Raw genomic sequence first — 27,827 nt, 5'->3', positions numbered from 1 at the left:
CCCTGCCAGGAAAAGTCACAATGAAATAATGTTAAAAGATGTAGGGCGGGCCTCCCTGGTGGCGCAAGTGGTTGAGAGTCCGCCTGCCGATGCAGGGGATACGGGTTCGTGCCCCGGTCTGGGAGGATCCCATATGCCGCGGAGCGGCTGGGCCCGTGAGCCATGGCCGCTGAGCCTGCGCGTCCGGAGCCTGCGCTCCGCGACGGGGGAGGCCACAACAGTGAGAGGCCCGCATACAGCAAAAAAAAAAAAAAAAAAAAGATGTAGGGCTTCCCTGGTGGCGCAGCGGTTGAGAGTCCGCCTGCCGATGCAGGGGACATGGGTTCGTGCCCCGGTCCGGGAAGATCCCACATGCCGCGGAGCGGCTAGGCCCGTGAGCTATGGCCACTGAACCTGTGCGTCTGGAGCCTGTGCTCTGCAATGGGAGAGGCCACAACAGTGAGAGGCCCGCGTACCGCAAAAAAAAAAAAAAGATGTAAACCTCAAAGAATAGGAGAAAAGATAGTAATGGAAGAGAGATGTCAAATTTTTTGGAAGCCAGATGTTATTAAAGAAATGGTTCTCAACCTGGGTCATTCGCCCCAGTGGACTTCTGGTAATGTCTGAAGACATTTTTGGTTGTCACAGCTGGGGGGGGGTACCATCTTACAGTGGGTAGAGAGAGCCCAGGGATGCTGTTAAACACCCCACAACATACAAAACAATCCTGCACAACAAAGAATGATCTGGTCCAAGGTGTCAAGAGTGTCAACCGAAACTTTAGTTGAGAAACTAAAGAAGACTGACTTGGCAGCCCAGAAAAGGCTGGGCCCGGGGCACAGGGCAGCAAGCATGCAACCCAACTCACACCACAGAACTCCAAAAAAGTTCAGGAACTGGAGACACCGAGCACCTCTAAAGGCTAGGGGAAGGGTGCCAATAAAAATAAGAGTAATTCGATCCCAAGATTCTCCTCTCCCAGCTCACTCGGCTAGTCAACTGGCCTTCTGGCACCCCTCCTGAGGAAAAACTGTTTACTTTCTAGTAACCAGAAAGGTTTGGGAACACTAGGTACATACAGCTGAGGACAGGGGATAAAGAATTAAACAAAAAATGGGAGGGGAGCTTAAAGTATACATGCTAAATGTTCATATCCTATAACTTACCACCCCACTCAGCTTCCAGAACATGTGTTATAAAGCTTACAGTCACTGGCAAGAGAAAACTGACTAGTCCAAAAGAAAAGATTCTGATACTGACGTTTAAAATCCTCCCCTCCTCCCCAGTAGCTAGGCCTCTAAGCCATGATCTACAGTAAAGCCCACCAGGTAACAAGCCCCATTCATGAACACAGAGCTTCCAATTAGCTTTTAAAGGCCTCATGCAGATAGGATTGGGCAGCTATTTGAGGAAAGGCCTCTACAATCAAGATACAGAACAAAACAAACAGAAGAGAGGACCGCTAAGGAAGAAAACAATGCAAAGAGAAGAAAAAATTTTTTAATTTATGAAATAACAGTGTCAAAGAAATAAGAAGAAATGTTGCACCCATGAAACAAGATGCCATTAAAAAATGAATAATCTATTGTACAACACCAAAAAGCTCTTGGATATTAACAGTGATGGCAGAAGTAAAGAATTCAAAAGGGTGGAAAGATTAGTTGAAGAAAGTAGAAAGAAGACCAAAAGAGAGGTGGAAAATAGAAAAGTTATGAAAATTAAAGGATCAACACTAGGAAGCTTAACATGCCACCATAGAGACCCCAGAGAAAGAAAAGAGAACAAAATAAAGAAGAATTTTTTCAGAGAAATAATGTGAGAACATTTCCCAACTCTAAAGGACATGAATTTTCAGACTGTATGGGTCCACCAAATGTCCAGCACAGTAGATGAAAATGGACCCACAGCAAGGCAAATCACTGTACAATTTCAAGATACTAGAGACAAATAAAGGATCCAAAAAAACCCCCACCCAAAATAAAAAACAAAAAAAGACCCCAGCAATCAGAATGGATCAAGACTTCTAAGCTTCAACGTGAAATCTAGAAGTCAATGGAGCTATGTCTTCAAAGCTCTGAAGGTAATTCCCAACCCTATCAAGAGTAGAATAAAGTCATTCACAGTCATGCTAGGTCTAAGTGTTGCCTCCAACACTGTCAGGAAACTACTGGAAAATGTTTCACCAAAATAAAGGAAAAAGATAAGCAGTAAGGGGCCTCCCTGGTGGCGCAGTGGTTGAGAGTCCGCCTGCCGATGCAGGGGATACGGGTTCGTGCCCCGGTCTGGGAGGATCCCATATGCCGCGGAGCGGCTGGGCCCGTGAGCCATGGCTGCTGAGCCTGCGCGTCCGGAGCCTGTGCTCCGCAACGGGAGAGGCCACAACAGTGAGAGGCCCGCATACCGCAAAAAAAAAAAAAAAAAAAAAAGATAAGCAGTAAGATGCGAAATCCAGGAACTCTTATTTGATAAATGTATAAGAAAGAAAACATATCATAATCTATCATATGATTCAGCTTGCTCATTGAAATGTAAACATTAACTTTTGATTTAAATTTTTTCCTGAAGACAGAGAAAGGATGGGGGAGGGGAAACGTGAGTGAGAAAAAGATACTTTATGTATATGTGTGTTTCTGCGGGAGAGGGGATCAGAGGTAATAAAAGACCTAAATTCATCTTCCATGAGAAAATCAATAACTGTTATCTGAAACAGAAAAATTAAGAACAGCAATATAAGCATGTCAGTTAAAAATATGGAGAGAAATACTACAACTGCTAAAAACTTGAAGGTAGCTGCCTCTGGGGAATGGAAATAAAGGAAAATTTGGAAATTTCATCAACAATTATGTGATATTACATGGTGTTTTTTTTTTTTTTGCAGTACGCGGGCCTCTCACTGCTGTGGCCTCTCCCGTTGCGGAGCACAGGCTCCGGACATGCAGCCTCAGCGGCCATGGCTCACAGGCCTAGCCGCTCCGCGGCATGTGGGATCTTCCCGGACCGGGGCACGAACCCATGTCCCCTGCATTGGCAGGCGGACTCTCAACCACTGCGCCACCAGGGAAGCCCTACATGTTTTTTTTAAGTCATTAATATGTATTACTTTCATAAGAATACAATACCATTAAATAAAAATATCACTTAACATAGATGAAAGACATGAACAGTTTTGAGAGTACATTAAAAAAATGAGTTGCCAAACAGTATGAATAGTACTGTTTTATGTCTAAAAAATGTCTACAACACACAGGGATTCATACATTTAACATGTAAATTCATAGAGAAAGGTCTGAAATGACAGTCATCAAACTCTGGATGGAGAATGGGATTGGGGTGGGGGAGGGATGGTGGGGCTGGGATGGTGGTAATGTGGGACCTTTCACTTTTTTTAATATGTACTTCTGAATTGTTTAATTTTTTTTTATAACAAAGATATTTGTAAAGAATTTTTCATAACACAGGTTAATGTTCATAATACATTGTCATAGAAAAAGCAGGTAACCATCTCCTTTACGTTGCAGAAATTCCTCAAATTTTCTAGCTCATGGTGGCTCCTTCTGCCATTACGTGGACATTTTTCTCCTTAATTTTATAGTTCTCTTATCATTTCAATGGAATTTTTTGAGAGATGAAAGGTAAAATTATGGGCTCAAAGTGTAGCACAATAAATGATCCTCCCATTGTGTTTTTTAAAATGTAGCTTCCAAGCTTTTAAAAAAAAAATCAAAAGAACCCTTTTATCTCAAACAAAATATTACTGAATTCCCAATTTAAGTAGATAGAAATGAACCTGCTCTGAATAAAGCAGAAGCATCCATGCCCTGGTGGGTCAGCCATTTAGCTCCCTCAGTCCTTCCCATGTCCCAAAGAACCTCAGGCAGGGCTCCAGGCAGAACAATTTGAAAACTACTACTATCACAGAAATGAAGAAAAGAAAAACTCAGAACGTGACTTTCTCTAGGATTACAATGATTTTTTCTTTTGCTTCTTATAATACACATATATACATATCATTCCTATGACTTGGAACAGTTTAAACGGTAATAATATCTGTTCCTTACCATGCCTATATAACCACCTAAACCTGACACATTCATAGCAGCGAGGGGTGGAGAAGGTCAACAGAACTTCATTAATCTTTCCAAGTTATGATTCTATACTCATATTTCCTATTTCTTAGGGTGACTTTGATCAGTTACATTTTTCTAGAAAATTTTATATTATCACAATTTTCAAATTTATTGGATACGTCTAAGATTATTTTGTTGTTTTTAGAAATTTAGTTTTTAAAAAGTCTATTTTTCAGCTTTAGTTTAACAATATTTTCTAACTAATTAAATTGTAACTTACTCTTCTAGTTTGGTTTTTTTTTATTGCTATCCTTCTTCTGGCTTCTTGAATTGCAAGTCAAGTTCATGATTTTCTAAATTTATTATTTATAATGAAAGCATCCAAAGCTATGAATTTTCACAAGAGTAGTTTTGGCCACATCTGTTAGGTTTTTGTTGTTCAGTGTCCTCACTAATTATTAGATAATTATTATTATCTAAATAATATCCAATTTCAATGTTTTATCTTCTTTGACCCAACCACTCCTTCAAGTAGATGAATATTTTTTAAATCTTTATTCATCATTAATTTCTAGGTTTATTTCATTGTAATAAAAGACAGTGGCCTGTAAGAGTTTGAGTTTTCCTGTTTTGAATTCTTCAGTGCAATCTAGCACATAATCAATTTTTTTTTTTTTTTTGCGGTACACTGGCCTCTCACTGCTGTGGTCTCTCCCATTGCAGAGCACAGGCTCCAGACGCGCAGGCTCAGCAGCCATGGCTCACGGGCCCAGCCATTCCGTGGCATGTGGGATCTTCCCGGACCGGGGCACGAACCTGTGTCCCCTGCATCGGCAGGCGGACTCTCAACCACTGTGCCACCAGGGAAGCCCCATAATCAATTTTTATAAATGTTCCATGCCACAGCCCTGGCTTCTGCTCTTTCTGCAGGACTTTTCCAGTTCTTTTTGGGTTCCTTCATTGTCTACACCTTATTGACTGCTCAATAACCATCTCCTTTACGTTGCAGAAATTCCTCAAATTTTCTAGCTCATGGTGGCTCCTTCTGCCATTACGTGGACATTTTTCTCCTTAATTTTATAGTTCTCTTATCATTTCAATGGAATGTTTTGAGAGATGAAAGGTAAAATTATGGGCTCAAAGTGTAGCACAATATATGAGAACTCAGTTTCTAGTATCAGAAAGATCAATGTTTGAAGTCCAGTTCTACCATTTCTGTGCTGTAGGACCTTGAATATGTTACTTAAGTTTTCAGGACCTCTGTTTCCTTATATAAAATAATAATTAGGGTACTGACTACCTAAGCTTATTAAGAGAGGTAAATGAGAAAATACAGGTAAAGCACTGAATACCTTATTTGACAAGCACTAGTACTCAATGAACATTAGCTATTGTTGTTAAAATGGTAACCGTGGTCTGGATTTTTTTAATACTTAATGTCAAACCAAAAAAAGCGCAATATTTTCCACCAGAGCCTAATCACACAGATAGTAAACTTTGTGAATATCTTCGACAATCCCAGTTTATTAAGACTGTTACCTAATCACAACACTATAGCCTAACTTCATTACTTAAATGTGATTACCTGACTTATTCCAGTACTTTAAAAAAGTAATCAAGTACATACTCAAAAGAATCAAAAGGATTGAACACAAAGTTCAATCTGTACACCAAAGTTCAAAGCAGCATTATTCACAATAGCCTAAAGGTAGAAGCAACCCAAGCGTCCATCGACGGATAAGTGAAATGTAGTATGTTACGTATATATAATGAAATATTATTCAGCCTTAAAAAAAGAAGGAAATTCTGACACATGCTACAACATGGATGAACCACAGAGGCATTCTGCTAAGTGAAATACACCAAACACAAAAGGAAAAATATTGTATGATTCTACTTAAATGAGGTGCCTAGAGTAATCAAATTCATAGAGACAGAAAGAATAGTGGTTGCCAGGTAATGGGAGGAGGAGGGAAATGAGTTGTTGTTTAAAGGGTTATTTAATGGCCACAGAGTTTCAGTTGGGAAAGATGAAAAAATGCTGGAGATGGATGTTGGTGACAGTTGCACAACAATGTGAATGTGTTTACCAATGAAATATATACTTAAAGACGGTTAAAACAGTAAATGTTACATTATGTACATTTTGCCACAATTTAAAAAGCAACGAAGTGCCTTAGTGGTGGTGATTTTATATTTAATTCTACATAGTACTATTTACAATCTGAGTAAAACATTTTGAAAATACGTCTTAAGCCTAGGTTAGATACGTCATTCGGCTGTTCAGAGGGCAAATATCACCCTCTGCTCCCTCAGACTCAAGTTCACTGCTAAGTCTTTAAGAGGTGGGGATGGGGGTCCTCACACTTCTACCCACAATTACTTTTACTTTCTTAAAAGTCAATATAGAAATGTAGTAGGAGCAAATTTTTACTTGAGTATATCTACCCTAATAAAGAAATCTTTATATGGCAAGTTCTTTACATAGAAGCATTTTATTTACAACAGCAAAAACTAAAAACCCCTAAATTCACAACAGCGAGGAAATACCTAAATAAGCTACATGGCAAATTGAATATTATGCAGCTAACAAAAATGACTGTGAATGAAACGGCAAAATGCTTATGTAATAGATGATTCTAACTATGTAAATAATACATTCTAAAAAGACTACAATGAGACATCAACATGTTAATAGGTGATTGATTACCTTTGAGAAGTATGAATAATGATCTTTCCTTGTCTTTATACTTTCTATATTTTTAAAATATTCTCTATTTGGTTTTACTTTCATAATGCATTATTTTTATAATGTGAAAATATATCCTTTTATTTTCTTTCAAAATTAGTAAAAAAACAAAGAGGAAAAATTTAATCCACCCCTGCCCAAGTACTCACATTCTCAGGGATGCTGGGAAGTTCTCTGGTGTCAGGCACAGTAAAATAAGAATGCTGGAAAAGAAAAACAAAAGCTATTTATTTCTGCAAAAGTATGCAACAAGCACATTATTCAGAAATCAGGTAAATGATCTGAAGATAATTCCTCACTCAGATGAAGAAACAGAGTTTCACTCATAGAGAATAGTCTATGGAATATTTCCTTAGGATAATGTTGGATTAAAGCCAGATGCATTAAATCATTGGTTTGGTAGATAGAGTTCTTTTCTATGAGAGAGGAACTTCTTTGAGATGCAAAAGAACAGCTCAAAGAAGTTAAAGGCTAAATTCTTTTACGATGTTCGCAGGTTTCTGAACACATGAAAACTGCAGACTTCATAATTTATTGTTCAGTGAGGCAAGTGGACACTAGGGACCAAGTATCACTAGGTTCACTCAGGAATGGTCTTTACCAACCAAACCTGCCATATCATTTCAGCATCTGAGATTATATCCATCTACAAGCTGCGGGCCAAATCTGCCCTGAAGGCCCAAGGGATGTTAAGGACAGCTCCAGTGGAAGGACTGCTGCCCTGAGACATTGCAGATGGCTAACAGTGGAGAAAGTCTCTCCACTATGCATGCTCTGCAAATAAGCCTGCTGACTTCCAGTGCAAATTCCAGTGAAAGGAGCTGGAGACTCAGTGGAGTTGAAAACCTGACCTGTTCAGAGAACTTTCAAGGAGGCATCTCCATGCTTGTAACAAGCATGTGTCTCTGAGTTAAATGAAAACAGGCTGAACTGATGACACCTCCTTCGTGCTACTAAAGACTCAGAGAACAATGGCAAGCAGGAATGGAAAGAGCCTGGTGCTGGCCAATTAAAGAAGGGATTGTGCAAAGGCCAGGAAAGGTCACATACAGAGAAAGTCAGCTTAGCCATGGCCAAAGTTCAAACCTAGACCCCCAAGTGACATTTCAGGAAGTTTTCCCCACTCCCCATTCTTGGATAATTGCAAAATAAGTAGGTTTCTGGAAAAATGAGTTGTACAGGCTTCCTGAAATGAAAGGCCTGGGGGACAACTGCAATAACGAAAATAGTAACAATAACAGTATAAGCTATTTGTCTAATATTCAGCAGATATTTATGAACACCTGCTGCATGGAAGGCTTTATACCAGGTACTTTATAAATGGTATCTCTAATTTCCATAGCAAAATTTAAGATAGATATTATCTCCATATTACAAATGGGTAAATTAAGGCTCAGAGAGGTAAAGTGACTTAAGGTCATACAGCTAGTAGGTGAGAGAACTAGGATTGAAACCAGGTCTGCATAACTAGAGCTATGCTCTTTCCACGATAAGACTGTTATACCTGTGCTTTTTAACGAGCAAATTATAGCTAAAGCCATTTGAATTAAACCAATAAACTGAAAAGTAAAAAGAAAAAAAAATTAAAAGATAACTTAAAAAACACCCCCTGCAGTGCACTATTCCAAAATCTGTGGGTTTGTGCCAAAACATTATCTATGAAGTGTTACGACAGAGATTATGTAGCATATTAGTTATGGGAAACGAATTGGAAACTAGTTAATTAATTCAAGTCAACAATGAGGATTAAAATAATAAAAGCAAAACACAAGGTTAAATTTGATGCCATGAGATACCAAATTCTATACCAAATGGCTAGAAGGGAGTCCCAGGGAATGTTCAGTAATGGAAGTCCACATGGTGATGGAGTCCCAGAATAAGGACTGGCACAGTGAGGGAGAAAGGACAGGGACCGCAGAGTCAGCCACTTAATAGTTATGTGATCTTAGGCGACTTCACTTAATAGCTCAGAATCTCAATTTTTTAACCTGTAAATGGGAATTGTAATATCTACTTCAGAAGTGTTGTGAAGAATAAATGTTATATATATGAAGTGCCTAGCATTCCATAAATGGTATTTTAATAGAAAATTATTAATACTCTCTCAACTGTTAGTTTATATTCCTATTTTTCTCAATCACCTATAGAAGACACACAGAAACATTCTCTTGTGACTCAAGACAGAAAGTCCAAGACTGCCATTTTATCAATTTTTCAGGCTCTATAATACAGTTGAGACTAACCCTTCAGAAATGCAACATGGAGAGAGGAATTCCTTGTGAAGAGGAAAGAAGAAAATATCTGCCTTTACAAATGCAACAGATTGTAAATAGTGAGCCTCCGCAATTCCAAAACCAACTACTCCCCAGGCTGTCCTTTGAGATTCTGTCTTGCTCCATCGCCCATGAAATGCTGGGACCAGAGGAGGTCAGAAACATTCCTAGAAACCACTGGCATGAAACAGCTGCAACCCCCCCCCCAACAGTTCTTCCTGCCCCTGCGATGGCTTGTCCTTGAAGCCTGGCAGCCACTCAAAGGAAGGAGAGACCCTTCCTCCCCAGTAGCTGGTGACCCACCCAGGCTACTCCCCAGCTACCTGTCAGATGTCATTACAGACTGAAACGGTGAGATCAAGCTGCTTAGGAAAAGGGACAGAGACAAAGGCAAAGTTGCTTCGTTATGCAGCAATGACTGGGGCAGGTCTAAAGCTCATTTCTTCATCTTTTCCAGACACTCTTCCTTACACAAATTTCTGGAAAAAGGTTTCTTTCCTTCCTATGCTCCATTAAAATGAGCAAAAACCTCTACCAGTTCCTTCTTTCCTCCCTTTTTTCAACACTCATGGCCTAGTGGAAAGAACATAGGCTCGGAAGTCAGCTCTGGGTTTAAAAGCCCCGATCTCACTTATTAACCACACGACCTTGGATGGGCAAGAATCTTTTTCTCTCTAAGCCTCGTCTATGAAATGAGAATGCTAATATCTATTTGTAGAGTTGTTTTGAACATTAGAGATGCATACTTGGCATAAATTAGGAACTTAGTATATAACAGATCTATTATTAGTTATTGGCAGTAATATTGCTTTCAATGTGATCATCATGAAAAAAAAACCCCTATATGTTCATTTCCTTTAAGAGGGAAAATACCAATTACCACTGAATACCAACATTGTACCTGGTTCTACTGAAGCTGAAAGACAAAACTTCTTAAACATTCAGACCCCACAACATGGGGGAAATAGCCCCTGGATAATCAATAGCTGGTCAAAGGGGATCCATCTGAGAATTCTGATGAAGGTGGTGACAAGGGTTTGACCTAGAGAATTGCAGTAACTGAAATATGGAAAAGAACTCCTTATCTGATGCCTTATCTGACAGATGAGGAAATTGAGACCCACGAAGTTAAAGGTTTTGATTAAGATCACTCAGGTCATCGGCAAAACTATGACTTGGGGATTGAAATCTCCCAATTTGTAATTCAGAGGCTTTTCCACCCTGGCACACTACAGACCACGTAGCATGTACATAAAAGAGTTCAAGGAAACGATCTGGCCAGGAACTGTGCCAGACAGTCTCTATCCCTGTCCTTGAGGGCGTACAGTCCAGTGGCAGAGATAGGAAAACAGGTTGTTCCAACGTGTTTTGTGACTAAGAACTGCAAAGTGTACAAGCTGCTTGGGGCAACAAAAGAAAACCTTAGCTAAGGGGGGTTACCCTGGTGAACAGGGGAAAGGCGGTGTTGAAGGTTCGGGGGTGGCAGGATGGGCTTCAGTGAAGGGGGGCAAAGCATGAGGCAGGGAGCCCCACAGGGGCTGAGGCGGCAGGGGTCAGCCATCCCATTCCAAGCCCAGCATCTGCCATTCAGGAGATGCTAGTGACGGGATGACAGCCAGGAAGAGAGGAGCCTGGGGGAATTTGGGATCCATTCCTCATGGAATCCCAGAGAAAGAAAGAATACATCTCCCTGGCCTGTCTTGAGGTCTCAGAGTACTCGGAGGTGGGGAAGGTGCGGATGACAAGACGATCCCATGTGGCTCTTTCTTACTGTTAATAATGGAAAGGTTTCTCAGTGATTGCTAATATTCTGCCGCCACTTACCACGCTGAGATGAACAGATACTCCTGGGTCAGGGATAGGAAGTTTGTGCAGAGTTTCAAGAAGCTCATTCCACTGACTCTCCTGAAAGAAATAAAAGGCCTAAGTAACAAAGGCAGGGCTGAGCCCTTAGTCAGAGACCTGCAGGGAGGTCTGGGCACACAACAGAAATAGGTTTGATATTCAAGTAGGGTTGGACAAAAGACACTGCTTACGGCTCAATAAAAGAGCCAAACAGATCCGCCCACACCAAGTTTGACATTTTCTACTTAGTGAGACACCTACCATGACCGCCTTTTATGGATCATATACCATAAGCTCTCAGCAAATCTATCCTCTCAACTCCATAGCAACAACTTTTAAATGCAAACAACCTCAGCTTACAGGGCGGGGGTGGTAGGGAGAAATAACGATGACACTATAGATCTTGTCTTCATCATCATTACCCTCAATTAATTTTATTGAGTGTTCACTGGATACACAGCAGCCTCCAATTATGGAAAGTTAAAAATGAACTACTACAACAGCATGGAATACAGGATGGTGGCTGTGCATTTTAATTAGTGAAACTGAGCCACAAAATGAAATGCAAAGCAGTACAAATTCTTCGACTGAAAACAGGTTCACCTTTAAAATGCTCAAAAGAACAGTTTACGGAATTATCCAAAAGCTATTTATCCCACCCTGTGGAATTCTCTGTGCTGATAAAACAGTAATAAGCTTACATTTGTACCCACTTGGTAGGTGTTTGAGCCTCACAACTACCTCACTTTACAGGTTGAAAACTAAGGCTCCAAAGGGTAAAGGAACTTGACTCAAATCATCCAGCTGGTAAGTTGTACAGCCAGGACCTAATCACAGGTTTTCTGGGTTCAAACCCAGAGCCCTCTCCACTGTTCCACAGCTGTCTTTGTTAGTGAATTTAAAGGAGAGGGAAAAGAGGTTGGGCCCAACGTAAAATCCTGTTTCAATCTGAATTCATAAGTTACTCAAATTTCTCAGGGGGTAGAAATGAACGTGTGCAGGTACACAAGTTTAATTTTGCTCTGAAACAATCTCAAATTTACAGAATAATCACACGACAGCACAAAAAAACTTTATTTCCATTTGAGAGTGAGTTACCAACATTATGCCCCAACATCCATAAATAAAAAGGACATTCTCCTACATAACAACAATTAATCATCAAAATCAGGAAATTAACTCTGAAACAACATTACCATCTAATCCTCAGTTCCCACCAAGTGTTGCCAACTGTGCCAATAATGTCCTTGGATAGCAAAATTATCCAGTTCAGAATCACATGTTGCCTTCAAATGCTGTGACTCTCTAGTTTTCATCAGTCAGGAACAGTTCCTAAGTCTTTCCTAGATTTGTATGAACCTGACAGTGAGACCAACCATTTTGTAAAATAACACTCACTTGTTTGATGTTTTCTATTGATTCAGATTTCAATTCATCCCATTTCTGGTGATGTTCACTTTAATCATTCGATTAATTCATCTGAGGTCTCTATTGTGAGATCACTCATTTTCCCTAAAGTGAATCAGCTTTACATATACATATATCCCCTCTTCTTTGGATTTCCTGTCCATTTAGGTCACCACAGAGCGTTGAGCAGAGTTCCCTGTGCGTAGGTTCTCATTAGTTATCTATTTTATACACAGTTGTGTATATATGTCAATCCCAACCTCCCAACTCATCCCACCCTCCCTTCCCACCCTGGTATCCATATGTTTGTTCTCTACATCAGTGTATCTATATTTGCTTTACAAATAAGTTTATCTGTACCATTTTTCTAGATTCCACATATAAGTGATATTATATTTGTTTTTCTATTCTGACTTACTTCACTCTGTATGAGTCTCTAGGTCCAACCACGTCTCTGCAAATGGCACGATTTTGTCCCTTTTCATGGCTGATATTCCATTGTATAAATGTGCCACATATTCTTTATTCATTCCTCTGTTGATGAACATTTAGGTTGCTTCCATGTCCTGGCTATTGTAAATAGTGCTGCAATGAACACGGGGGTGCATGTATCTATTTTTAGTTTTTTAAGGAACCTCCATACTGTTCTCCATAGTGGCTGTACCAATTTACACTCCCAACAACACTGTAGGAGAGTCCCCTTTTCTCCAAACCCTCTCCAGCATTTACTGCTTGTAGATTTTTTGATGTTGGCCATTCTGAATGGTGTGAGGTGATACCTCATTGTAGTATGTATGTATGTATGTATGTATGTATGTATGTATGTATGTATTTATTTATTTATGGCTGTGTTGGGTCTTCATTGCTGTGCGCAGGCTTTCTCTAGTTGCGGCGAGTGGGGGCTACTCTTCGTTGCAGTGTGCGGGCTTCTCATTGCAGTGGCTTCTCTTGTTGTGGAGCACGGGCTCTAGGCACACGGGCTTCAGCAGCTGTGGCTCGAAGGCTCTAGAGGGCAGGCTCAGTAGTTGTGGTGCACGGGCTTAGTTGCTCCGTGGCATGTGGGATCTTCTCAGACCAAGGCTCAAACCCATGTCTCCTGCATTGGCACACGGATTCTTAACCATTGCGCCACCAGGGAAGCCCCCTCATTGTAGTTTTGACTTGCATTTCTCTAATAATTAGTGATGTCAAGCATCTTTTCGTGTGTTTGTTGGCCATCTCAATATCTTCTTTGGAGAAATGTCTATTTAGTTAGGTCTTCTGCCCATTTTTTTTTTTTTTTTGCAGTACGCGGGCCTCTCACTGCCGTGGCCTCTCCCGTTGCGGAGCGCAGGCTCCGGATGCGCAGGCTCAGCGGCCATGGCTCACGGGCCCAGCCGCTCCGCGGCATGTGGGATCTTCCCAGACCGGGGCACGAACCCGTGTCCCCTGCATCGGCAGGCGGACTCTCAACCACTGCGCCACCAGGGAAGCCCTTCTGCCCATTTTTTGATTAGGTTGTTTGTTTTTTTGATATTGAGCTGCATGAGCTGTTTGTAAATTTTGGAGATTAATCCCTGTCAGCTGATTCGTTGGCAAATATCTTCTCCTATTGTGAGGGTTGTCTTTTCGTCTTGTTCATAGTTTTGTTTGCTGTGCAAAAGCTTTTAAGTTTAATTAGGTCCCATTTGTTTATTTTTCTTTTTATTTTCATTACTCTAGGAGGTGGGTCAAGAAAGATCTTGCTGCGATTTATGTCAGAGTGTTCTGCCTACCTTTTCCTCTAAAAGTTTTATAGTTTCTGGCCTTACATTTAGGTCTTTAATCCATTTTGGGTTTATTTTTGTGTATGGAGTTAGGGAGCGTTCTAATTACATTCTTTTACATGTAGCTGTCCAGTTTTCCCAGCACCACTTATTGAAGAGGCTGTCTTTTCTCCATTGTTTATTATGGCCTCCTTTGTCATAGATTAGGTGACCATAAGTATGTGAGTTTATCTCTGGGCTTTCTATCCTGTTCCATTGATCTATACTTCTGTTTTTGTGCCAGTTCCACACTATCTTGATTACTGTAGCTTTGTAGTATAAAGTCGGGGAGGCTGATTCCTCCAGCTCCATTTTTCTTTCTCAAGATTGCTTTGGCTATTCGGGGTCTTTTGTGTTTCCATACAAATTGTAAAATTTTTTGTTCTAATTCTGTACAAAATGCCCTTGGTAATTTGATAGGGATTGTACTGAATCTGTAGACTGCTTTGGATAGTAGAGTCATTTTCACAATATTGATCCTTCCAATCCAAGAACATGGTATATCTCTCCATCTGTTGGTATCATCTTTAATTTCTTTCATCAGTGTCTTACAGTTTTCTGCATATAGGCCTTTTGTCTCCCTAGGTAGGTTTATTCCTAGATACTTTATTCTTTTTGTTGCAGTGGTAAACGGGAATGTTTCCTTAATTTCTCTTTCAGATTTTTCATCATTAGTGTATAGGAATGCAAGGGATTTCTGTGCATTAATTTTGTATCCTGCAACTTCACCAGATTCATTGATTAGCTCTAGTAGTTTTCTGGTGGCATCTTTAGGATTCTCTATGTATAGTATCATGTCATCTGTAAACTGTGACAGTTTTACTTCTTCTTTTCCAATTTGTAATCCTTTTATTTCTTTTTCTTCCCTGATTGCCGTGGCTAGGACTTCCAAAGCTATATTGAATAAGGGTGGCAACAGTGGACATCCTTGTCTTGTTCCTGATCAAAGAGGAAATGCTTTCAGTTTTTCACCACTGAGAATGATGTTTGCTGTGGATTTGTCATATATGGCCTTTATTATGCTGAGGTAGGTTCCCTTTATGCCCACTTTCTGGAGAGTTTTTATCATAAATGGGTGTTGAATTTTGGCAAAAGATTTTTCTGTATCTATTGAGATGATCATATGGTTTTTATTCTTCAGTTTGTTAATATGATGTATCACACTGATTGATTTGTGTACATTGAAGAATCCTTGCATCCCTTGGATAAATCCCACTTGATCATGGTGCATGATCCTTTTAATGTGTTATTAGATTCTGTTTGCTAGTATTGTGTTGAGGATTTTTGCCTCTATGTTCATCAGAAAATTATGGTCTGTGATTTTCTTTTTGTGTGTGTGATATCTTTGTTTGGTTTTGGTATCAGGGTGATGGTGGCCTCATAGAATGAGCTTGGGAGTGTTCCTCTCTCTGCAATTGTTTGAAAGAGTCTGAGAAGGAAAGGTGTCAGCTCTTCTCTAAATGTTTGATAGAATTCACCAGTGAAGCCATATGGTCCTGGACTTTTGTTTGCTGGAAGATTTTTTAATCACAGTTTCAATTTCATTACTTGTGATTCGTCTGTTCATATTTTCTATTTTGTCCTGGTTCAGTCTTGGCAAGTTGTACCTTTCTAAAAATTTGTCCATTTCTTCCAGGTTGTCCATTTCATTGGCGTAGAGTGGCTTGTAGTACTCTCTTATGATACTTTGTATTTCTGTGGTGTCAGTTCTAACTTCTCCTTTTTCACTTCTAATTTTATTGATTTTAGTCCTCTCCCTTTTTTGCTTGATGAGTCTGGCTAATGGTTTATCAATTTTGTTTATCTTCTCAAAGAACAGCTTTTAGTTTCATTGATCTTTGCTATTGTTTTCTTTGTTTCTATTTCATTTATTTCTGTTCTGATCTTTATGATTTCTTTCCTTCTACTACCTTTGGGTCTTCTTTCTCTAGTTGCTTTAGGTGTAAGGTTAGGTTGTTTGAGATGTTTCTTGTTTCTTGAGGTGGTATTGTATTGCTATAAACTTCCCTCTTAGAACTGCTTTTCCTGCATCCCATAGGTTTGGGGTCATCATGTTTTCACTGTCATTTGTTTCTTTATTTCCTCTTTGATTTCTTCAGTGATCCACTGGTTATTTAGTAGCATGTTGTTTAGCATCCATGTGTTTGTGTTTTTTACAGTTTTTCTTTTTCCTGTAACTGATTTCTAATCTCACAGTGTTGTGGTCAGAAAAGATGCTTGATACAATTTCAATTTTCTTAAATTTACTGAGGCTTGATTTGGGACCCAAGATGTGATCGATCCTGGAGAATGTCCCATGTGCACTTGAGAAGAATGTGTATTCTGTTGCTTTTGGATGGAATGTTCTATAAATATCAAGTAAGTCTATCTTAATTGGCCTACTGTGTCATTTAAGGCTTGTGTTTCCTTATTAATTTTCTGTCTGGATGATCTGTCCATTGGTGTAAGTGGGGTGTTAAAGTCCCCCACTATTACTGAGGTACTGTCGATTTCACCTTTTATGACTGTTAGCATTTGCCTTGTGTATTGAGGTGCTCCTATGTTGGGTGCATTAATATTTACAATTGTTATATCTTCTTCGATTGATCCCTTGATCACTGCGGAGTGTCCTTCCTCGTCTCTTGTAACAGTCCTTATTTTAAAGTCTATTTTGTCAGATATGAGTATTGCTACTCCAGCTTTCTTTTGATTTCCATTTGCATGGAATATCTTTTTCCATCCCCTCACTTTCAGTCTGTATGTGTCCCTAGGTCTGAAGTGGGTCTCTTGTAGACAACATATATACGCATCTTGTTTTTTTAATCCATTCAGCCAGTCTGTGTCTTTCAGTTGGAACATTTAATCCATTTACATAATTATCAATATGTACGTTCCTGTTGCCATTTTCTTAATTGTTTTGGGTTTGCTTTTGTAGGTCTTTTTCTTCTCTTGTGTTTCCCGCCTAGAGAAGTTCCTTTAGCATTTGTTGTAAAGCTGGTTTGGTGGTGCTGAATTGTCGTAGCTTTTGCTTGCCTGTAAAGCTTTTGATTTCTCTGTCGAATCTGAATGAAAACCTTGCTGGGTAGAGTCATCTTGGTTGTAGGTTTTTCCCTTTCATCACTTTAAATATATCCTGCCACTACCTTCTGGCCTGCAGAGTTTCTGCTGAAAAATCAGCCGATAACCTTATGGGGATTCCCTTGTATGTTATTTTTTGCTTTTCCCTTGTTGCTTTTAGTTTTACTTTGTATTTAATTTTTGTTAGTTTGAATAATATGTGTCTTGGCATGTTTCTTCTTGGGTTTATCCTGTTTGGGACTCTCCGTGCTTCCTGGATTTGGGTGACTATTTCCCTTCCCATGTTAGGGAAGTTTTCAACTATAATCTCTTCAAATATTTTCTCAGACCCTCTCTCTCTTCTTCTTCTGGGACACCTATAATTTGAATGTTCGTTTGTTTAATGTTGTCCCAGAGGTCTCTGAGACTGAACTCATTTCTTTTCATTATTTTTTTCTTTATTCTGCTCCGTGGCAGTTATTTCCACTATTCTATCTTCCAGTTCATTTACCCGTTCTTCTGCCTCAGTTATTCTGCTACTGATTCCTTCTAGTCTTTCATTTCAGTTATTGTGCTGTTCATCACTGTTTGTTTTTTCTTTAGTTTTTCTAGGCCGTTGTTAAGTATTTATTGTATGATCTCGATCTCTGCCTCCATTCTATTTCTGAGATCTTGGATCATCTTTACTATCATCACTCTGAATTATTTTTCAGGTAGATTGCCTATTTCCTCTTCATTTATTTGGTCCTGTGGGTTTTTACCTTGCTCCTTTGTCTGAAACATATTTCTCTGTCAACTCATTTTGTCTAACTTACTGTGTTTGTGGTCTGCTTTCTACAGGCTGCAGGGTCTTAGCTCCTCTTGTTTCTGGTGTCTGCCCTCTGGTGGGTGAGGTTGGTCCAGGGGCTTGTGTAGGCTTCCTCGAGGGAGGGACTGGTGCCTGAGCTCTGGTGGGTGGAGCTTAGTCTTGTCCCTCTGATGGGCAGGGCTGCGTCAGGGGGTATTTTTTTGGGTGTCTGTGAGCTTAGTACGACTTTAAGCAGGCTGTCTGCTGATGGGTGGGGCTGTGTTCCTGTCTTGGTGGTTGTTTGGTCTGAGGCATCCAGCACTGGAGTCTGCAGGCAGTTGTGAGATCTTAGATCTTGGTGGAGACCTCGTGAGAGATCATGCCAATTAATATTCCCCAGGGCCAGGAATTTTCTGGCAGTCCTGGACTTAGCACTCCCACCCTAGAGGCTCAGGCCTGACCCCTGGCAGGGAAACTAAGACCCTGCAAGTTGCATGGTGTGGCTAAAAAAAGAAAAAAAAAAGGAAAGAAAAAAAGGAAAAGAGGAGAAACAGACAAACAAAACCCAAGACAAATGATAAAAACAAAGCCAAACAAAAACAAGCAAAAAAAAGGCCAAAAAACCCCCGAAAAAAAAAACCAACCAAACAACTGAACCCCAAAATGGAAACAATAAAAACAAAACTAATAAAAACAGAAAACAAAGAACAAAAACACCCCAAAAAACACAAAACAAAAAAGTAAAATAAAGATAGAAAAATAAAAAATATATTTTAAAACGTTTTTCTTAAAGAACACATAAAAATAAAAACAGGGAGAGACCTCCAAGATGTCAGAGGTTTAAGAGTGGAGATCACCTTCCTCCCCACAAATACAATAGAAATACATCTACACGTGGAACAACTCCTATGGAACACCTACTGAACGCTGGCAGAACACCTCAGACTCCCAAAAGGCAAGAAACTCTCCATGTACGTGGGTAGGGCAAAAGAAAAAGGAAAAAACAGAGACAGAAGAATAGAGACAGGACCTGCACCTCGGGGAGGGAGCTGTGAAGGAGGAAAAGTTTCCATACACTGGGAAGCCCCTTCACTGGCAGAGACGGGTGGTGGGCAGGGGGGAAGCTTCAGAGCCACAGGGGAGAGCGCAGCAATAGGTGTGCACAGGGCAAAGCGGAGAGATTCCTGCACAGAGGATTGGTGCTGACCAGCACTCATCAGCCTGACAGTCTTGTCTGTTCACCGGCCAGGGCAGGTTGGGGCTGGGAGCTGAGGCTCTGGCTTCAAAGATCAGATCCCTGGGAGAGGACTGGGGTTGGCTGCATGAACACAGCCTGAAGCGGGCTAGTGTGCCACAGCTAGCTCGGAGGGAGTCCGGGAAAAAGTCTGGAACTGCCTAAGAGGCAAGAGACCATTGTTTTGGGGTGTGCAAGGAGAGGGGATACGGAGCACTGCCTAAACGAGCTCCAGAGATGGGTGCGAGCCATGGCTATCAGCGCAGACACCTTAAACAGGCATGAAACGCTAAGGCTGGTGCTGCAGCCACCAAGAAGCCTGTGTGCAAGCACAGGTCTCTATCCACACCTCCCCTCCCGGGAGCCTGTGCTCGCTGCCACTGCCAGGGTCCCGTGATCTGGGGACAACTTCCCCGGGAGAACACATGGCATGCCTCAGGCTGTTGCAACATCACATCGGCCTTTACTGCTGCACACTCACCCTGCATTCCATACCCCTCCCTCCCTCTGGCCTGAATGAGCGAGAGCCCCCTAATCAGCTGCTACTTTAACCCTCGCCTGTCTGAGCAAAGAACAGATATGCCCTCAGGTGACCTACATGCAGAGGCAGGGCCAAATCCAAAGTTGAACCCCAGGAGCTATGTGAACGAAGAAGAGAAAGGGAAATTTCTCCCAGCAGCCTCAGGAGCAGCGGATTAAATCTCCACAATCAACTTGATGTACCCTGCATCTCTGGAATACCTGAATAGACAAAGAATCATCCCAAACTTGAGGTGGTGGACGCTGGGAGCAACTGTAGACTTGGGGTTTGCTTTCTGCATCTAATTTATTTCTGGTTATGTTTATCTTAGTTTAGTATTTAGAGTTTATTTTCATTGGTAGATTTGTTTATTGATTTTGTTGCTCTCTTCCTTTTTTTATATATAGATTTTTTTTCCTTTTTCTCTTTTTGTAAGTGAGTATGTGTATGCTTTTTTTTTTCTTTTTGCGGTATGCGGGCCTCTCACTGTTGTGGCCTCCCCCGTTGCGGAGCACAGGCTCCGGATGCGCAGGCCCAGCGGCCATGGCTCACGGGCCCAGCCGCTCCGCGGCATATGGGATCCTCCCAGACCGGGGCACGAACCCGTATCCCCTGCATCGGCAGGCGGACTCTCAACCACTGCGCCACCAGGGAGGCCCTGTGTATGCTTTTTTGTGTGATTTTGTCTGTATAGCTTTGCTTTTAACATTTGTCCTAGGGTTTTGTTTTTTTTTTAGTATAGTTTTTACCCCTTGTTATCATTGGCGGATTTATTTTTTGATTTGGTTGCTCTCTTCTTTCTGTTTTCTCTTTTCTTTTTTATTACTTTTTAATTTATTAACTTTTAATATTTTTTAAATTTTTAATAACTTTATTTTCTTTTCTTTTTTTCTTTCTTTCTTTCTCCCTTTTCTTCGGAGCCATGTGGCTGACACGGTCTTGGTGCTCCGGCCGGGTGTCAGGCCTGTGCCTCTGAGCGGGGAGAGCTGAGTTCAGGACATTGGTCCACCAGAGACCTCCCGGCTCCACGTAATATCAAATGGCGAAAGCTCTCCCAGAGATCTCCATCTCAACATTAAGACCCAGCTCCACTCAAAAACCAGCAAGCTACAGTGCTGGACACCCTATGCCAAACAACTAGCAAGACAGAAACACAACCCCACCTATTAGCAGAGAGGCTGCCTAAAATCATAATAAGGTCACAGACACCCCCAGAACACACCACCAGACACGGTCCTGCTCACCAGAAAGACAAGATCCAGCCTCATCCACCAGAACACAGGCACCAGTCCCCTCCACCAGGAAGCCTACACAACCCACTGAACCAACCTTAGCCACTGGGGGCAGACACCAAAAACAACAGGAACTATGAGCCTGCAGCCTGCTAAAAGGAGACCCCAAACACAGTAAGTTAAGCAAAATGAGAAGAGACAGAAACACATAGCAGATGAAGGAGCAAGGTAAAAACCAACCAGACCAAACAAATGAAGAGAAAACAGGCAATCTACCTGAAAAAGAATTTAGAGTAATGATAGTAAAAATGATCCAAAATCTTGGAAATAGAATGGAGAAAATACAAGAAACGTTTAACAAGGATCTAGAAGAACTAAAGAGTAAACAAACAATGATGAATAACATAATAAATGAAATTAAAAATTCTCTAGAAGGAATCAATAGCAGAATAACTGAGGCATAAGAACAGATAAGTGACCTGGAAGATAAAATAGTGGAAATAAGTTCTGCAGAGCAGAATAAAGAAAAAACAATGAAAAGAATTGAGGACAATCTCAGAGACCTCTGGGACAGTATTAAATGCACCAATATTCGACTTATAAGAGGCCCAGAAGAAGAAGAGAAAAAGAAAGGGACTGAGAAAATATTTCAACAGATTATAGTCCAAAACTTCCCTAATATGGGAAAGGAAATAGTCAAGTCCAGGAAGCACAGAGTCCCATACAGGATAAATCCAAGGAGAAACAGACCAAGACAGATATTAATCAAACTATCAAAAATTAAATTCAAAGAAAAAATATTAAAAACAGCAAGGGAAGAACAACAAATAACATACAAGGGAATCCCCATAAGGTTAAAAGCTGACCTTTCAGCAGAAACTCTGCAAGACAGAAGGGAGTAGCAGGACATAGTTAAAGTGATGAAAGGGGAAAACCTACAACCAATATGACTCTACCCAGCAAGGATCTCATTCAGATTCAATGGATAAATCAAAACCTTTACAGACAAGCAAAGGCTAAGAGAATTCAGCACCACCAAACCAGCTTTACATCAAATGCTAAAGGAACTTCTCTAGGCAGGAAACACAACAGAAGGAAAAGACCTACAATAACAAACGCAAAACAATTAAGAAAATGGTAATAGGAACATACATATCGAGAACTACCTTAAATGTAAATGGATTAAATGCTCCAACCGAAAGACACAGACTGGCCAAATGGATCAAAAACAAGACCAGTATATATGCTGTCTAAAAGAGACCCACTTCAGACCTAGGGACACACACAGACTGAAAGTGAGGGGATAGGAAAAGATATTTCATGCACATGGAAAGCAAAAGAAAGCTGGAGTAGCAATTCTCATATCAGACAAAATAGCCTTTAAAATAAAAATTATCACAAGAGACAAAGAAGGACACTACATACTGATCAAGGGATCAATCCAAGAAGAAGATATAACAATTGTAAATATTTATGCACCCAACACAGGAGCACCTCAATACATAAGGCAAATGCTAACAGCCATAAAAGGGGAAATCGACAGTAACACATTCATAGTAGGGGACTTTAACACCCACTTTCACCAATGGACAGATCATCCAAAATGAAAATAAATAAGGAAACACAAGCTTTAAATGATGCATTAAACAAGATGGATTTAATCAATATTTATAGGACATTCCATCCAAAAGCAACAGAATACACTTTCTTCTCAAGTGCTCATGGAACAATCTCCAGGATAGATCATATCTTGGGTCACAAATCAAGCTTTGGTAAATTTAAGAAAATTGAAACCGTATCAAGTATCTTTTCCGACAATGCTATGAGAGTAGATATCAACTACAGGAAAAAAGAAATACTTAAAAATACAAACACATAGAGGCTAAACAATACACTACTAAATAACCAAGAGATCACTGAAGAAATCAAAGAGGAAATAAAAAAATACCTAGAAACAAATGACAGTGAAAACATGATGACCCAAAATCTATGGGATGCAGCAAAAGCAGTTCTAAGACGGAAGTTTATAGCAATATAATCCTACCTCAAGAAACAAGAAACATCTCAAATAAACAACCTAACCTTAAACCTAAAGCAATTAGAGAAAGAAGAAAAAAAAACCCAAAGTTATCAGAAGAAAAGAGATCATAAAGATCAGATCAGAAATAAATGAAAAAGAAATGAAGGAAACAATAGCAAAGATCAATAAAACTAAAAGCTGGTTCTTTGAGAAGATAAACAAAATTGATAAACCATTAGCCAGACTCATCAAGAAAAAAAGGGAGAAGACTCAAATCAATAGAATTAGAAATGAAGAAGGAGAAGTAACAACTGACATTGCGGAAATGCAAAGGATCATGAGAGATTACTGCAAGCAACTATATGCCAATAAAATGGACAACTTGGAGGAAATGGACAAATTCTTAGAAAAGCACAACCTTCTGAGACTGAACCAGGAAGAGATAGAAAATATAAACAGACCCATCACAAGCACTGAAATTGAAACTGTGATTAAAAATCTTCCAACGAACAAAAGCCCAGGACCAGATGGCTTCACAGGCGAATTCTATCAAACCTTTAGAGAAGAGCTAACACCCATCCTTCTCAAACTCTTCCAAAATATAGTAGAGGGAGGAACACTCCCAAACTCATTCTACGAGGCCACCACACCCTGATACCAAAACCAGGCAAAGATGTCACAAAGAAAGAAAACTACAGGCCAATATCACTGATGAACATAGATGCAAAAATCCTCAACAAAATACTAGCAAACAAAATCCAAGAGCACATTAAAAGGATCATATACCGTGATCAAGTGGGGTTTATCCCAGGAATGAAAGGATTCTTCAATATATGCAAATCAATCAATGTGATAAACCATATTAAAAAACTGAAGGAGAAAAACCATATGATCATCTCAATAGATGGAGAAAAAGCTTTCGACAAAATTTACGATAAAAACCCTCCAGAAGGTAGGCACAGAGGGAACTCACCTCAACATAATAAAGGCCATATATGACAAACCAACAGCCAACATCATTCTCAATGGTGAAAAACTGAAACCATTTTCTCAGAAACAAGACAAGGTTGTCGACTCTCACCACTATTATTCAACATAGTTTTGGAAGTTTTAGTCACAGCAATCAGAGAAGAAAAAGAAACAAAAGGAATCCAAATCGGAAGAGAACAAGTAAAGCTGTCACTGTTTGCAGATGACATGATACTATACATAGAGAATCCTAAAGATGCCACCAGAAAACTACTAGAGCTAATCAATGAATTTGGTAAAGTAACAGGATACAAAATTAATGCACAGAAATTTCTGGCATTCCTATACACTAATGATGAAAAATCTGAAAGAGAAATTAAGGAAACACTCCCATTTACCACTGCAACAAAAAGAATAAAGTATCTAGGAATAAACCTACCTAAGGAGACAAAAGACATGTATGCAGAAAACTGTAAAACACTGATGAAAAAAATTAAAGATAATACAAACAGATGGAGAGATATACCATGTTCTTGGATTGGAAGAATCAACATTGCGAAAATGACTATACTACCCAAAGCAATCTACAGATTCAATGCAATCTCTATCAAACTACCAATAGCATTTTTCACAGAACTAGAACAAAAAATTTCACAATTTGTATGGAAACACAAAAGACCCCGAATAGCCAAAGCAATCTTGAGAAAGAAAAACGGAGCTGGAGGAATCAGGCTCCCTGACTTCAGACTATACTACAAAGCTACAGTAATCAAGACAGTATGATACTGGCACAAAAACAGAAATATAGATCAATGGAACAGGATAGAAAGCCCAGAAATAAACCCATGCACGAATGGTCACTTTATTTTTGATAAAGGAGGCAAAAATATACAATGGAGAAAAGACAGCCTCTTCAATAAGTGGTGCTGGGAAAACTGGACAGCTACATGTAAAAGAATTAAATTAGAACACTCCCTAACACCATACACAAAGATAAACTCAAAATGGATTAAAGACATAAATGTAAAGCCAGACACTATAAAACTCTTGGAGGAAAACATAGGCAGAACACACTATGACATAAATCACAGCAATATCTTTTTTGACCCACCTCCTAGAGAAATGGAAATAATAACAAAAATAAACAAATGGGACCTAATTAAACTTAAAAGCTTTTTGCACAGCACAGGAAACCATAAACAAGATGAAAAGACAGCCCTCAGAATGGGAGAAAATATTTGCAAATGAAGCAATTGACAAAGGATTAATCTCCAAATTTACAAGCAGCTCATGCAGCTCAATATCAAAAAAAACTAAACAACCCAATCCAAAAATGGGCAGAAGACCTAAATAGACATTTCTCCAAAGAAGATATACAGATTGCCAACAAACACATGAAAGGATGCTCAACATCACTAATCATTAGAGAAATGAAAGTCAAAACTACAATGATGTATCACCTCACACCAGTCAGAATGGCCATCATCAAAAAGTCTACAAACAATAAATGCCGGAGAGGGTGTGGAGAAAAGGGAACCCTCCTGCACTGTTGGTGGGAATGTACATTGACCCTGCCACTAGGGAGAACAGTATGGAGGTTCCTTAAAAAACTAAAAATAGGGCTTCCCTGGTGGCGCAGTGGTTGAGAGTCCGCCTGCCGATGCAGGGGACATGGGTTCATGCCCCGGTCTGGGGGGATCCCACATGCCGCGGAGTGGCTGGGCCCGTGAGCCATGGCCTCTGAGCCTGTGCGTCCGGAGCCTGTGCTCCGCAACGGGAGAGGCCACAACAGTGAGTGCGAGGCCTGCGTACAGCAAAAAAAAAACAACTAAAAATAGAACTACCATATGATCCATCAATCGCACTACTGGGCATATACCTTGAGAAAACCATAATTCAGAAACAGTCATGTACCACAATGTTCATTGCAGCTCTATTTACAATAGCCAGGACATGGAAGCAACCTAAGTGTCCATCGACAGATGAATGGATTTGGCACACATATACAATGGAATATTACTCAGCCATAAAAAGAAACAAAATTGAGTTATTTGTACTGAGGTGGATGGACCTAGAGTCTGTCATACAGAGTGAAGTCAAAAAGAGAAAAACAAATACTGTATGCTAACACATATAAATGGAATCTAAAAAAAAAAAAAAAAAAGGTTCTGACTAACCTAGGGGCAGGACAGGAATAAAGACGCAGACGTAGAGAATGGACTTGAGGACATGGGGAGGGGGAAGGGTAAGCTGGGACAAAGTGAGAGAGTGGCATGGACATATATACACTACCAAGTGTAAAACAGATAGCTAGTGGGAAGCAGCCGCATAGCACAGGGAGATCAGCTAGGTGCTTTGTGACCACCTACAGGGGTGGGATAGGAAGGGTGGGAGGGAGACGCAAGAGGGAGGAGATATGGGGATATATGTAGAAGTATAGCTGATATACTTTGTTATAAAGCAGAAACTAACACACCACTGTAAAGCACTTATACTCCAATAAAGATGTTAAAAAAAATAAAAATAAAAATAAATAAAACAACAACAGAACAAAATGAAACCAAAAACACATATTTTCCTGGGGCCTCCACAGTCAGTGTCTTTGCCCCCACAGTGAGCCACAGCACCCCCCGCCTCTCCAGGAGGCCCTCCAATACCTTTAGGCAGGTCTCTGGGCCCGCTGTGGGCACAGTGGGGGCAGCTCAGGCTCTGGTCTGGTCCAACTCCCGCGTGTACTTGCCCCCAAAGTCCACAGCTGCTAAAGCTAGACCAGTCTTAGTTGTGGGAGAACTCATTGTCCCTTCAGATATTCCACAGACGCAGGTTTTACCAAGCCGATCGCGGGGATTTAATCTGCAGCTTGTGCAGTTGCAGGGAGAGATTTCTGTTTCTCTGCCTTCATTGCACAGCCCCTTGGAGTCAGCTTTGGTTTTGGTCCCACCTGTGCCTCTGCATGTGGGACACCCTCAGGCATCTGGTCCTCGCCCAGGTGAGAGGGGGCGGAAGCAGCAGCTGACTGGGGCACACTTGCTTGGCTCAGGCCGCGGAGGCATAAGGCGGCCACAAGTGGGGTGCATGCGCTTCCTCCAATGGGATCCCCTTCTAGTGCCTGCAGGGGCGAGACTGGCAGGAAGTTGCAACAGACTGGGGCGTGCTCGCTCCGGTGGGAGTCCCTCCCAGCTCCTGCGGAGGCAGGGGCTGGCGTGTGGGGAGAGAGTCCGAAGATGGTGGCGCCGCGCACTGTGTGCCACTCAACAATGGCGCCTCGCTTCCAAGGCAGACCACTCTTCCTCCACAAGTGTTTCTGGCCGCGGAGCCCCTCACTCTCATCCCCTCAGGTTGTCTCCACACAGCTGAGCTCCTCACTCCAGTCCCTTCCGCCTGTCTCCACGCAGCCAATAGCAGTTCTCACCCTGGGTCCGCTCTCCTAACCCCACGCTTTAGCACTCAGCACCTGCCTGCCTTTGCCGATTCCTGTCTCAGGCTGGGGCGCCCAGGGCTGATTCCCAAGGAGGCTTTGGTGGGGGCAGCGCTCAGGATCCCGGAGCCTGCGCAGGCAGAGGAGGCCTTGGCTTGAGGGAAGAGCAATCCTGCTCAGATGGGTGACCCTCCCAGTGCCCGTGGAGGCAGGGGCCGATGGGTGGGGAAGGGGGTTGCCCTGGCCGCCCTGCCCCCTGTGCACCACTCAACAATGGCGCCTTGCTTCTATGGTGGCCTGGGCTTCCGCAAACTTGCCCGGTTGTGGAGTTCCTTACTCCCGTCCCTTCAGGCTGTCTCTTCACAGACAACAGCTGTCCCCTCCGTGGGTCCACTCTCCAAACCCACTTTCCATCACCCAGCACCCCTCCATACCAGGAGACACACGACTCAGGCTGGGGTGCGCAGGGCTGCAGCAGAGACCACGCACGCACATCTTACTCTCTCT

General features: G+C 41.1%; 1 protein-coding gene across 4 annotated transcripts in view; it reads right to left on the bottom strand.

Annotated features, from left to right (window-relative positions):
- The window catches only part of DENND1A (DENN domain containing 1A), a 543,444-nt gene that overhangs the window by 249,365 nt on the left and 266,252 nt on the right, over nucleotides 1–27,827 (bottom strand). For all 4 annotated transcript variants that reach the window (XM_060100633.1, XM_060100635.1, XM_060100634.1 and 1 more), the window contains exons 7-8: nucleotides 10,893–10,973; nucleotides 6,945–6,998 (exon numbers count right to left, since the gene is read on the bottom strand). In XM_060100633.1, coding sequence (XP_059956616.1) covers nucleotides 6,945–6,998; nucleotides 10,893–10,973 — 135 coding nt within the window. The remainder of the gene's footprint in view (nucleotides 1–6,944; nucleotides 6,999–10,892; nucleotides 10,974–27,827) is intronic.

The sequence above is a fragment of the Mesoplodon densirostris genome, chromosome 6, assembly GCF_025265405.1.
Source record: "Mesoplodon densirostris isolate mMesDen1 chromosome 6, mMesDen1 primary haplotype, whole genome shotgun sequence".
NCBI classification, from domain to species: Eukaryota; Metazoa; Chordata; class Mammalia; order Artiodactyla; family Ziphiidae; genus Mesoplodon; species Mesoplodon densirostris.
Note: the sequence above shows the minus strand (reverse complement) of the source record. Positions and strands in the feature narration are given on the sequence as shown.